The sequence below is a fragment of the Hyperoodon ampullatus genome (assembly GCF_949752795.1).
Source record: "Hyperoodon ampullatus genome assembly, chromosome: 7".
In the NCBI taxonomy this organism is placed as follows: Eukaryota; Metazoa; Chordata; class Mammalia; order Artiodactyla; family Ziphiidae; genus Hyperoodon; species Hyperoodon ampullatus.
Window position 1 is genome coordinate 3,253,440 of NC_136920.1, and position 13,121 is coordinate 3,266,560.

General features: G+C 67.6%; 1 protein-coding gene across 2 annotated transcripts; it reads left to right on the forward strand.

The window, feature by feature from the left end:
* The first annotated feature begins 729 nt into the window (after positions 1–729).
* On the forward strand, positions 730–12,904 carry TSPAN4 (tetraspanin 4). 2 transcript variants are annotated; one of them, XM_079709524.1, is made up of 7 exons: positions 730–1,020; positions 8,678–8,869; positions 10,163–10,237; positions 11,108–11,230; positions 11,343–11,474; positions 11,546–11,629; positions 12,421–12,904. In XM_079709524.1, exons 1-7 carry the CDS (start codon positions 739–741, stop codon positions 12,487–12,489), a joined length of 957 nt encoding a protein of 318 aa, XP_079565650.1. In that variant the 5' UTR covers positions 730–738; the 3' UTR covers positions 12,490–12,904. The 2 variants fall into 2 exon arrangements, with proteins under 2 accessions (XP_079565650.1, XP_079565651.1); XM_079709525.1 differs by having other exon boundaries at positions 11,129–11,230.
* The last annotated feature ends 217 nt before the right edge of the window (positions 12,905–13,121 follow it).

Here is a 13,121-nt window from a genome sequence, read left to right on the forward strand (position 1 = left end):
CCAGGACCGGCCCCCAGGTTGGATCCCCCAGGCTGATCCCTGTCCTATGTGAGCTGCGGGAGCTTTGGGGTCCCCGCGCAGCGCTCGCTCAGCCCAGGGTGGGCCGCTGGAGAGTGTGCACCCCCGGTGGGTTCCAGCTGCATTCCCCGCGCTACTTCGATCTGGGCCAGGGGCCGGGGCCGGAGATGCCGCTAGTCGCCACCGGACAGCAACTGGGCCACCCTTCATTTGCATAGCGCTTTGCGTTTCGCTTGCGGTCGGAGGCCTCAGAGCCCGGCCGGCAGCGGGGTCCCGGCGCGCAGCGGCTTCTGGGCAAGGCCCGGGCCGTCGCACCCGGGACTGAGAGCTGCCTGGACGCCCACCCCCAGCTCCCTACCGCGCTTCCCGGGCCGTGGGGGGAAGGGGAGAGGAGAGCGAGGGGCGCCGGCGCGGGCCGAGGGCCGAGGGCCGAGGGCGGCGCGGGGGCACCGTCCCGGGGCTGCGATTGGCCGGCGCGGGGCGGAGCGGTCGGACCTGAGGGGCGGGGCGGCGAGGCGGGGAGGGGGTCCGCGCGGGGGCGGGGCCGGCGAGGATTGGCGGGCGGGCAGGCGGGCGGGCGAACGCGGGGCGGGGCCGGGGCCGGGGCTGCGGCGGGCCGGCCGGAGTCCCGGGCCCGCCGCGGGTCCGAGCGGAGCGGCGCGCCCGGTGCCACCGCGGGCCGGGGCGCGGAGCCTGGGGCGGCCCCGGCGGCCCCGCGCGATGCGCCGCTCGAGCACGGACGAGTCCACGTACCGGCGCAGCCCGTCGCCGCCGGGCAAGGAGCCGGGCTTCGCGCGCGGCGGCCCCTTCTTTGGCCTGCACGCCAACCCCGGCCCCAAGGCAGCCCAGGCGCGCTACACGTCGCCCAAGGGCAACAAGTACGTGGTCTTCTACTTGGACCTGTCCTTCATCTTCCTCCTAGAGCTGAAGCGCTGCAGCATGGCGCGCGGCTGCCTGCAGGGCGTCAAGTACCTCATGTTCGCCTTCAACCTGCTCTTCTGGGTGAGTGGCGGCGGGGCCCCGGGGTCGCTGCTCGCGCTGGAATGGGGGGGGAGACACCCGCGACGCGGACTGGGGGGTGTGCCCGGGGTCGCCGGGGGCCAGGGCTGGACCGGCCCCTGGGGAGGGTTTCCGGTGCCGCCGGGGTCCGCCGGGCCTCTGCACTCTGGGCGGCCGCCCCGCGTCCTGCCCCCTCTCTGTCTCTTCCTGAGACCGGCCGTGTCCCGCACCTGCCGCAGGTCGGCGTGGGGCCCTGCGCCTGGCCTCTACCGGGTGTGGGTCCCTGTCCGTGCGCTGAGCCGCTGGTGCCTTCCCCTCCCGCCCCTTCCCTCCCTCTTCGTGGGCGCAGACCATGTCCTTTCTGCACTCGCCTCCCCGGCAGACCGGCCTTCCTGGCTCCAGGGACCGCACTTGGGGAGGGGCTGGGCGCGGTGGGGTCCCCAGCCTCCCGAAGCGGGGAAGGGAGAGGGTGGGTGTGTGGGTGAGCCCTCCGGCTGGACCAGACCCTGGGCGGGATGAGGAGTCGGCGGGAGACCGGGGCTTCCATAACTTTCGCTGAGGTGGGTTGGGTTTGCTCAGAGGAGGTGCCTGTGTCCAGGGTAGAGGTATTGGTGCTACAGGGTGGCCCCTGTCCCCCCAAACTGGAGGACACAGTTGCCACCCAGACCCAAAGGGCAGGGAAGGTGTTGGGCTCGGGCTGTGGCAGGTGTCATACCTGACCAACTGGAGCACGCCTGGCCAGGCCTGGGCCCCACTGGCTGGGCTGGGGGAGGGTTGGTGGAGAGCTGATGCCAAGGTCACTTTCTGCTCCCACCCTTCTGCCACAACTGGGAATGAGGGGGCGTGGCTTTCGCTCCTGCCTGGGCTCTGGACCCCAGAAGGAGGCTGTCAATTGTAAGCTCATTTGCATGAGGTCCAGTTAAGGCGAAATGCTCAGAAACCGGGGCGCATTTCTGCACATCCCTTCTCTCCTGGACCCTGGCCTGGGAAGTGGGAGGGTTGCTGGGAGGGGTGGCCAGCCTGGGAGGCTCCTGCCCCAGTTGCCCCCTCCCGAGGCAGTCACCCGAAGAGTTGTTCTCTGCATGCAAGGGGCTCCTGGGAGGGTCAAGGCCCGGGCCCAGAGCGGAGGAGCCCCCCGAGAGGCCAGGAGCCAGCAGCAGAGGTGGGTACAGCTGGAGCTGTGCCCAGGCATGTGCGGAGGTGACTGTTTTCTCTTGGCGGGGGACATTGACCAGATGCAGTGGGCACAAGTGTGGTGAGCAGTGAGTTGCTGGCAGGGTCAGTGTGCCTTAGGCAGTGTGACAGGAGAAGGCTGCAGGTGACAGTGTGACCAGAGCTGGCAGCCGTAGGTGTGATGGTGGTGAGCAGTGAGGGTGGTGGACTGACTGGAGGATGGGCAGTGGGTGTGGGGGCTGGTCCCAGGTGGTGGGCAGGACCTGCTTCTCCCCTTCCCTGGCCTCCCCAGTGACCCGGGTACCTGCTTGCCCGGAAAAGGAGAGGGGGCCCCTCGAGGGGGCCTGTGCTCCGAGAGCAGCCCACCCTAATGGGCCCCCAGGCCGAACTGTGTCTGCCCTGTGAACCCTGAAGGAGCCTCTGTACCAGCTGCAGGGCGGACACACTCCACTGATTCCTGCCGTGGGTGACGTCCTCAGCCCAGGAAAGAACAATTCAGGAACCCCCTGGGATCCCCTCCTGGGCCAGAAAATCCAGTTCCCTTTTATTATCCAATTACACTCCCCAGCCAAGCAAACTGGGCCCCTGCCAGTGTGCTGTCTTGGCTTCTCCACACCCCACCTTGGTGCCCAGCGGAGTTCGAGGCCTGGGGGTCAGAGAGGGGGCCCACGGGAAACACGCCGAGGCCAGGGGGTGGTGAGCATGGTCGGGGGGCTGGCGGGACATCCATCCCCCGGGCCCTGTGCAGCTGTCACCTAGGCCCTTGCTGCTGGTGACGGAGGCTGCAGGTGGGTGGGGTGGGGCTAGAGCACCCCTTCCCCGGGAGCCTGGCTCGTTTGCTGTCTGGGGGTGCGGAGTCCCCGCAGGAGGGGTAGGCTCCCCGCCCCGCCATTTCCCACTTGGGAGGAGCTGAGGGGAAGTGGGAGTGAGGATCCCGGCTCGGCTCGGGACCTGCTTGGAGGTCAAGATGCAGTGACCTCCCCGTGGCTTCCTCCTGCTCCCCAGCCCCTGCCCGGCACCCCTTTTCTTCAGGAGTCACCTCAGAGCCCCCACTGTCCATAGGCAGACCCCCCGCAAGGCCCTGTCACCCACACCTGGCCCCATTGGGCACCTGCACGCCTGGCAGCTCTCTCTTCCGGGGCCTAAGCTCGCCTCCTCCCGCAATGCCAGCCCGCCCCTCCCCCTCCGCCCCCAGTGCGGGGGCAGCGCCCCCGGCTGAGGATGGGGGAGGGGCGGGCTCTGAAGTTAATTGACTCTGTGTGCCCTGTTTGCGGGGTTTTCCCTGGGGGCTTCTGGATGGGGACTGGAAGGGCAGGGTTGAGGCCTCCAGCCTCGGGTACCAGTGGGGCTGGAAAGCATCACCCATCTGTCCTGGGGTGGATCTGCCTGGTCCTGCGTGGCCTGCGGGTCATTGGCCCATCTCGGGAGAGGAAACATGCCTGCCCGTTGTCACCAGGGATCGCAGCTCGGGTGCCCTGAGACAGGGACCCAAGGTGCCAGTGGGCAGCAGGGGGCGCCCAGGGGAGGAGAGGCCCCGGTGCCCACCGACCCCCAGACCTCCACCTGCCCTCCTGCGGCAAACAGGCCCTCACGGGGCAGGGACAGCTCCACTGGGGACACAGCTGCCCTCCTGCAGGCGTGCACAGGTGGTGGGCAGCTTAGGGCCAGGGTCCTTGAGTCAGGGGTGTCTCCTGGTGAGTAGGGCTGTGTGTGGGGGCGGGGGGTGCCCAGGAGGGGAGGGGCGGGGGCTGAGCAGCCCCCTGGGGTGCTCTCCCTCCCCCTCTCCAGCTCTGGGTGGGTGCTCAGGGCTCCCCCAGGGGCAGTTTCTGTGGCCCCAGGGGCGGTCTTGTTGGTCTGGGGGCGGTCCTGGGCAGAGGCAGGGCTGGCTCTGAAAGGGGAAGGTGCTTCTGGGCTCCCCTGGCCGCACCCAGGCCTCAGCCGTGCAGCCCAGCCCGCACCTGCCCAGCTGAGGGCCCGGCTCCCTGCTTCCCTGGCAGGTGCGCCTCCTGGTCTTGCATCCGGGCCCCTCCCTGCTCTGCCTCCCCCTGCAGTGTGGCCAGGGTCTGTCTGTGTGGCTGGGCTGGGGGTCGAGCCCTGCCTGCCGCCCAGGCTTCCGGGCAAGTCCTGCCCTCCTGGGGTCCTCAGTTTCCCCAGCAGAACCACAGGGGGGCCTTGGTTTTCCCCTTTGATGAGCTACAGACTGAGACCTGGCCTGCTGTCGCTGGCCTCTGGGCAAGACGCCTTGAGACCGGTGGAAGATGCTGGCAAAGGGCTGTGCAGGGCTGAGGGAACACCTCCCCCAGCCCCGCCGCAGTCGGGGAAAAACAGGCACGTGCAGGGTGCCCTGCCGGAGGTCACGGTGCAGGGCCGGGGGCCTGCAGACCTCAGACGCCGTGACTCCTCTTGGCCCCAGTCTTCTGGAGGTGCTGAGGGCGTCTGTGTGTTCTGGCTCCGGTTTCTTCCTGCAACAGGGTCGGGCAGGGCAGTGGGGGTCCTGCTGCCTGGGGACCCCGAGCCGGGGTGGGTGGGCAGCCTGAAGTGGGGGTCCTTGGCCGTCCTGGTCAGGTCAGGGGTCATGATGCCACAAGACGTCGGTCCTGCATGAGCATCCATTTCTGAATCGTCCCACTCCCATTAGAAAGTTGGTGGCAGCAGTTGGTCGGGGGCCCTGGGAGTTCTGTCTGGAGCAGAGAGGTGTGGCCTCAGCCACTAAGCGGGGCAGGGGGCAGGGGAGAGGCCTGGGGGCCCGGCCCCACCTCCCCATCCGAGACCCTGCCCCCTGTCTGCTCCCCGGCTGCCCTGGCAGGGCACCGCTCCTCCTCCTTGGACACCAGCCTCAGGGGGTCCCTAGTCAGTGGGGCCACCACCCTGATGGGCTGGAGCCGGTCCCCTCATCCTGGAGCCTGGGGGATGTGGGGCTTGCTGGAGCTTAAGGAAACTAATTACATTCAGTTGCATAGATTTCAGTGGACAGCTTGAGGAGATGTCACCTGGGGAACGACATCCAGCCAGGATGGTCCTTGAGCCCCTGCCTTGGGCCCCTGTAGACCTGACTCCTGGCACAGGGGATACATTTTGCCATTCTTGAACTGCACAGCGATGTGTTCTCCCCGTCTCCTGTGGCTATTCTTGGCCGGGAGGGGCGTGTCACCCCACCATGCCCGGCCCCCACCCCAAGATGGTGCAGGCTGCCGGGGGAGGGGCTCCTGGACACAGGCTTGGCCCCTATGGGCACCCAGCCCTCCACCCCGTTCCCAGGACCTGGCCAGCTGCCCGGCCATCTGCCACCCTGCGCCATGTGGCTGGAGGGGCAGCAGCGGAGGGCCGGCTGGCACCCTCCCCACATGGGCCTCACCAAGTGGCCCCACCTGCCAAGACCTAGGCCAGCCCCCAAAACGTGTGGACAAGAAGAGACAGCAGGAAGTGGGGAGAACATGCCAGGCAATGGGCTGGGTTCCGGTGGGGACAGGTGGGCAGGGTGTGCGCCCCAGGTGTGTGCGAGGGGGACAGGGAGGCCCCGGCGACCGCAGGGCTGGGACGGGGGACCCCGATGGGTGGGCTGGGCTCCTCTCCCAGGCTGTCGTGGGGTTGGGGTCTGCTCCTGGGCCCCTCCTGGGCCTCTGTCTGGCCCAGGCAGCGATGAGCGGGGCTGGGGAGGTGCAGCGTGGGACACGGGGAGGGTGGGGGTGGAGTCCTGGCCCCACTGCTGACGTCCCAGCCACCGTGTCCTGGGAGGGACCTGGAGCGCCCAGCCTTCCCGGGACTTCAACCCCACTTGTCCTGAGTTTGATGTCCTGTCTGGGTCTAACAGGGCCCATCTTCTCCTGTACTCGGAGGCTGTAATCTTCCTGCCAAAATGTTTTAAAAGCTGCCTACGCAGATTTCAAAATTACAGGTAGTTTTATTAGCCACGTGCGTGCACCCCATTAGTGCTGAGTTTCTGGTGACTGTGCCTGAACAAGGGGGCGCCTGGGGCTTTGGGGCAGCGTGTCGGTGACGTGTGTGCATGTTGTGGGTGAAACTGTGTGATGGTGAGGGACGTGGGCTGTGTGTCCACGTCACAGTGCGTGTGACGGCAGCACCTGGGTGACAGCCGGCGGGTGTCTCTCCTGCCATCTCGGAGCTGGGGGTGAGGATGCTTTTGTGGAGTCTTAATTGAAGAAATCTTGTTTCCACCAAGGCTGGGGGCAATGCCCAGCCCCTCCAGGATACCCCCGACCCGGACGCCACCCCCACCCCCCGCCTCCACAGCGACTTCGCCACGGTGTCCTCCCCGTGCCCTTCCACGTGTCCCCACGGGGCCAGGGAGCTCGGAGGGGCTCATTTTCCTGCTGACAAGAGAGCCATCCGCGCTGCCCTTGAAGGCAGAGCCAGCTGGGCAGCCGTTTGGTTTTAAATAACAATTCTCCTCTCCGCTCAGAGGCAGCCCCACCCACCCCGCCGGGGCCCTGGCCTGGGGGCTCAGCCCGGAGACGTAACCCTCCCAGAGGGGGCGCTGCTGGGCTCTGCAGGGGACGGACTGTGTGGGCTGGGTGAGGGCCCAGGACAGCCTGGCCGGTCGCTGCTTCCTGCAGCCAGAGTGGCCCGACTTCAGCTCCCTCCAAGGGGAGGCTGCCCCCGTGCTCGCCCTCCCTGGCCTCTGCCCCAGGGTCCCTCCCCTGCCCCAGTCCCGGCCAGAGGCCAGGGGAGCCCTCTGCCTGCACAGGTCTGCAAGGGCCCCGCTGGCTGCTCCCAGCTCCAGCCTTCCGCGGCGTCCTTGGAGAGCCCCTAAGACCAGGGACGGCCCCTTGGCTCCCCGTTCCTCACCTGCAGGCTGGGTGGGAGGGTTGAGGAGCCAGCACCTGTCCCAGCCTCTTGTGTGTCCCATCATGGCACCCCCTGGGCAGGTGTGGGTGCCCAGAGGTGCTGGTGGCCAGTCTTGCTCCCTCATGGTGGCCTTGCCAGCGGTCAGCACCGTGGACAGCTCTGTCCCCGCACCGCTGGCTGGGGCCTGCCACACGGGGGTCATCCCCATCCCACAGGTGGGGGGCACATACATCTCTGTACAGCCAGCAGACCCCACCATACCTGGGGCTGTGCCCAAGCCCAGCTCTGCGGTGAGGCTGGATCCTCTGGGCCGTCACCTGCTGCCAGTGCCCCCAGCCCGGCTGCTGGTCTCCCTCACCACCCCCCACCCACCCCCCCGGCACACGCCCAGAGCTGCAGCCCCCACCCCGCCCCGAGGAGGGCTCAGATGGGCAGGATGAGCAGGCCAGGGCACAAGAGCCCTGTCCTGTCTGGGATGCTTAACGCTGCCACCCAGGCCCCACCCTCAGCCAGGAGCATCCAGAATGGGTGGTTTATAAGTTTTAGACAGAAGCTCTTGTTTTTGGTGGAAGGTGCAAAGAGGGATGGGGTGGGGGTCAGAGAGGGGCCCTGTGTTTGCCCTAAGCTGACCGGACCCCCACTGGGGGGTTGTCATTCCAGCCTGGGGGCTCTCCTGGCCCGCTCAGCCAGCCCCGGGCGAGGCCCAGAGGGACCTTAGTCGCCAGCAGGAGGCCTGGGCCAGAGCCCCTGGCACCCGCCCACCCCTCGGGGACCCCGCGGCTGTTCCTGCTCTTGAGCTGGGAGCTGCACCACCGCCCCCGCCCCATAATTGCAGTCTCTTGCCGGCCCGGCTTCATGCACGGTGTGTGCTCCCCGGTGGGTTAGTGAGAGCGGAGCAGCGTCCCCCATCCCCACCCCTGTAGCCAGCGCTGCCTGCTGCTGGGGGCGGGGTGAGTGAGTACACGAGGGGAGGTGGAAGCCTCCTCAGGCAGGGGTCTCAGGGCCCATCCGGGCTGAGTCTGGGGTGGGGGGTCCCTGCCAGGGTCAAGGCCGGATGTCGAGGAGGCTCCTGGGCCCGGGGGATGTGGGGCCCCATGTGCCGCCCAGTTCTGAGTGGGGCAGGGCCCTCAGGGCTGCCAGCCGGTAGGCATCAGTCCCCAGGTGGTCTCCCAAAGCCCAGGTTGCTGTAGGTCCAGGGGCTGGTCAGCCATGTGTGGGGGCTGCCCGCCCGCAATCCGGCCCTGGACACGTGCTCCCGTTTCATCTGGAGACGACCCAGAGGCTCAAGAGTCCCGGGGGCTGGAGCCACAGCGCCCTCGGCGGCTGCGCTGGCTCGCCCCTGCCCGCCGAGGCCAAGAGCCGTCCCCGGATTCATCACCGCCTGCCCTTCTCTGCCTCTTCCTCCTGTTTCAATCGATTTTTGTAATAATGAGCAATTACGGAGTTCAATAAAAGCTCCAGTGGTCGCGGGGAGGGGGCCAGGGAGTGGGCCGGCATGGGCTCCAGGGACTGCACCTCCTAGGGAAGAGCTGGGGCCCAGGGCGTGGTGGGGGGATCCAGCCCCCGTGACAGGACGAGACTGGGAGGTCAGCAGGGCAGCGAGGGTGCCGGGCTCGGCCACAGGGATCTGGCGGGCTGCTCACCTCCTGCTCCCGTCCCTCCCGCCCTGTCCCGGGCCCAGCTGGGAGGCTGCGGCGTCCTCGGCGTCGGCATCTGGCTGGCGGCCACGCAGGGCAACTTCGCCACCCTGTCGTCCTCCTTCCCGTCCCTGTCGGCCGCCAACCTGCTTATCGTCACCGGCACCTTCGTGATGGCCATCGGCTTTGTGGGCTGCATCGGGGCCATCAAGGAGAACAAATGCCTTCTGCTCACTGTGAGTCCGGGGGGAGGGGCACGCCGGGCGGGACGCGGTGGGGGGGCCGGTGCTCGGGGGAGGCCTCCCCTGAGGGACACAGACACCCACACGTGTGCCGGGCAGGGCCCCTCCAGCCGATACTGGGCCTGTTTCCTCCAAGGTCCCCTCTCCCACGACTCCCTCGCCCGCTCCTGTCCCAGCCCTCTTGGGCCCCCCAGGACCCTCAGCTTTGGAGATGGATTTAGAGGCTGGAACGTTAATCGCAGATAATGGAGGAAAACGATCCCTGGGCTGGGCTCCCTACTTATTAGTGTGCCCTGCACAGAGGCCTCTGGCTGCCACCCAGGTCCTAAATCACCTGCTTCAAATGGGGTTTTTGTCACGGGTGGGGCCTCCAGAGGGTCTCTCAGAGGGCGCGTCCCCCATCTGTGCAGCTTCCGCAAGTGTCCAGCACGTTCCAGATGTTCCCGTCGGGGCTTGGACCCCTCGGAGCAGCGGGTAGGGTGTGGCTTCGGCCTCTTGGACGAAGGAGGAAGCTGGGGCGCGGGTGGGGCTCCGACCCTGGCCTTTCCCAGGGGGTGACTTGGAGTTCGGAGGCTGGTGCCTCCTGGGGCAGCGTGGGCCCAGGTTGAGGGGGGACAAGATCGGGCACCCCAGGAGAGGACCGGGCCCGCTCCCCTGGCCCTGTGCCTTCTCCCCACTCTGTCCAGGGGCCCCATGGGGCCAGTGGGGCTTCAAGGAGCGGTGTGCCCCACTTATCCTGGCTCTGGCCCTGCCCCCCGCCCTCCTTTCAGGGGGAGCAACGTGGCGGGAAAGGAGGTGCCGGCAGGCTCCACTGCTCAGCCCGGTCGTGGCGCCAGGGCCGTGCCTCTGGGGGTGCCCGAGTGGAGTCTGCCACCCTGTGAACGGTCTGAGCAGTCAGGGGTGGTGGCTTCTCCAGCTTGGTCCTGAGTGGGCACTGCCCCCCGGCCCCCCGGCTGCCCTTGGGGACGTGACCTGGGGGCTGGGGGTCACCGCAGTTGGACCCACTCCCTGGATGGGGCGTCCCTCCACCTGGCTGCCCGTCACAAGGACACAGGCGCAGGCCACACGTGTGTGCTTAAAGGCGTGAGGCTTGTGCTCAGAGGTCGAGCGAGAGATGACGGGCCCTGGGATGGAGACGGGAGGGTTCCGAGGGAGGCGGGGCAGCCATGAGGGGCCTGGTGGCCCCCAGGCTGCAGACCTGGCTGGGGGCGCCTGTCAGAGGCTTGCAGCCCCGCGCCCTGGGGGCCGGTGGGGGCCGGCTCCCTGAGGCTGGCCTCCTCCCCCCAGTTCTTCGTGATGCTGCTGCTGGTGTTCCTGCTGGAGACCTCCCTCGCCATCCTCTTCTTCGCCTACACTGACAAGGTACCGCTGCCCCCGCTTCGGGTGTGGGTGTGGGTGTGGGTGCTCCACCCTCCCCACCGGCGAGGGCCAGGTGCTTTGGGCGGCAAGGAGGCAGGAGGGGCTGAGAACCCACGCCAGGGACCCCCAGCTCTGCGTGGACAGACACTGGGACCCGGGCCGTGGGTTTGCTTCTAACTGCAGCCCCAGGAGGCCGGGCCTGGAGGCTCCGGAAGGTTTCTGAGCTCCCAGGTGGCCTGGGCTGGGTCCCCTGCTGTCTCAGCTGCGTGTCAGCTGGAGGGGAAAAAGCTCCCATCCCCCACTCCCCTACAGTTGTTCATTTACACAAGTGAGGGCTCATTTATGTGTGTTTTATTCTCTGGGTTATACGCCAAGACTGTTATTTTTTGCTCATCCAGTTTGACTTTGGCGGCTGGAGCTCTCAGTCGGCTCCCGCGTCCCTTACGTGCCCCTCAGAGCACCTCCCTCCTTTCTGGTGCTAGAAGACGCTCCAGGCCCACCTTGGGGGTTCCCCGCCCCAGCCCTGGAATCCGCCGTTTCTCCAGGGAGCCTGGTTCCTTTATTGGAGAACGAATGCTCTTAGGAACCAAGATCTGGGCCCTCTCGGCCGGCAGCACGGAGCCGTGTGGGTTGTAACTGGTGTGTGCAGACACAGCCGCGAGGGTTTCTGTGCCCGTCCATCTCCATCTGTACATTAACTGACATGTCTGACTTGGACCCCATGCTCGGCACCACGGGAGGCCCAGGGAGACCTTGGGGCAAAGGCCAGAGCCTGGTGGGGGCTTCTGGGAGGTCACCGCAGGGAGGGGAACAGAAGGCACAGTGGGCCGGGGCGGGCGGGGGTCTGGACGAGGCAGGTGGAGCTGGCCACAGGGTGGCCCTGCTGTCCTGCAGATCGACAGGTATGCACAGCGGGACCTGAAGAAGGGCCTGCACCTGTATGGCACCCCGGGCAACGTGGGCCTCACCAACGCCTGGAGCATCATCCAGACAGACGTGAGTAGGGGCGTGGCTGGGGCGTGTAGGCGGGGGGCGTGTAGGCGGGGGGCGTGGCTGGGGCGCGACGTGTCCCCCTCAGGCGCACAGTCCCAGCCCACCTCTCCCGCAGTTCCGCTGCTGCGGGGTCTCCAACTACACCGACTGGTTCGAGGTCTACAATGCCACGCGCGTGCCTGACTCCTGCTGCCTGGAGTTCAGCGAGAGCTGCGGGTTGCACGCGCCCGGCACCTGGTGGAAGGCGGTGAGCCCGGCCCCGGGACTGGGGGTGGAGGGCCGGCCTCGCAGCCCCCATGACGCCTGCTCTTCCTGCAGCCGTGTTACGAGACGGTGAAGGTGTGGCTCCAGGAGAACCTGCTGGCCGTGGGCATCTTCGGGCTGTGCACAGCACTGGTTCAGGTGCGCGGGGACCCGCCCTGGCCCTGGCCCCCCAGCACGTGTGTGAAGGCCCTGAGCCCAAGGAACAAAGCAGCAGAGGAGTGTGGGTCTCCAGGCAGAGGTGGGGCTCACAGGGTATAGTCAGGGACGATGTCCACGGGGAAGTGACCTTGGATGCCTCAGAGGACAGGCCGCCCTGGACTCCTGAGCAGAGGGCCCTACCATCTCTGCGTGGACGGAAGCACAGACTGGACACCTTTGCTGAGGGCCCACATGCCAGCCCCATTCCTGCAGGCCCTACCCAGTGGCCGTGGTGGGCGGTGGTCACAGGACTGCCCAGTGCAGAGTGAAGTGGGCAGCCCAGGCCCTGGTATGAAGTCCAGCTAGCGCGCCTCTGCTCCCCAACCCCCAGGCAAGACCCAAGTGCCAGGACCCTGGGGGAGCTCGAGGTCAAGCAGTGTGAGAGCAGCCCCCGTTTCTGGGGTGCAGACAGGGGTCCCAGATAGACACTCCCTGAGGGGTGATGGCAGTTTGACCAAGGGGCAGAAGGCAGCTGCTGGGGGCCTAGCCTGGGACCCGTAGGCCCTGAGACCACCAGTGGAGCCCAGGGTGGCCAAACTCAACCCAAAGGGAAGGCGGGTCTGGGGCTGAGCCCAAGAGGCCTGTGGGCCCGTGGCGGGCAGGCCCTGCCCGAGGCTTCCCCAGGGAAGGGGGCTCCAGGCCACCTGGGAAGCTGTGGTGTGGGGTCAGGGTGCCTGCAGTGGGCTGTCGTCCCTGGAGCAGCCCTGCTCAGCCCCCGCCTCTCCCCACAGATCTTGGGCCTGACCTTCGCCATGACAATGTACTGCCAGGTGGTGAAGGCTGACACCTACTGCGCGTAGGCTGTCAGCTGCCCGCCACCCCTGCTTCGCTGCCGAAGGACGTCGCCCCTGGGGAGATGACCATGTCCCCACCTGCGTCTCCCACCACAGGACCTCTCACCAGCCCAGGCATGGGGGCGGGAGGAGCAGGCAGCCAGAGCCCGCAGGGCTCCCAGCCAGGCCTGTGAGCGCCGGCCGCGCGGCCGGGGCTGGAGTCGGGAGGGGCTTCTGGCGCTTCTTACATCCAGGTATCCTCCAGAGCAGTGTTTTCCCCCGCAGCCCTGTGCAGGGCAGGGGGCTGGGGTGGGAGGTGAGGGACTGACCACTGGTCCTGGTGCTCGAGGCGGGTCTGCAGCCCCGTCCACCCACATTCCACAGCGGGGCCAGGTCCGGCTCTGCGTGTGTCTTAATAAAGTGTGTGGGCAGCAGCCCCCGAGCCGTGTCTCTCGCTGCCCTGATCCCGGGGAGTCCACACCAGACAGGCCGTGTGTGGCCGTGGATCCTCCGCCCACCGCTACCGGCCTGGTGCCCGGAGTGAGGCTCCAGGATGTGCGTGGGCCCAGCGGGGGGAGCTCCCTGACCAGGCAAACGGCCCCTGCGCCCGCAGAGGATGGCAAGAGAACCTCAGTGAGGCTGGCTCCAAGCCACGGCAG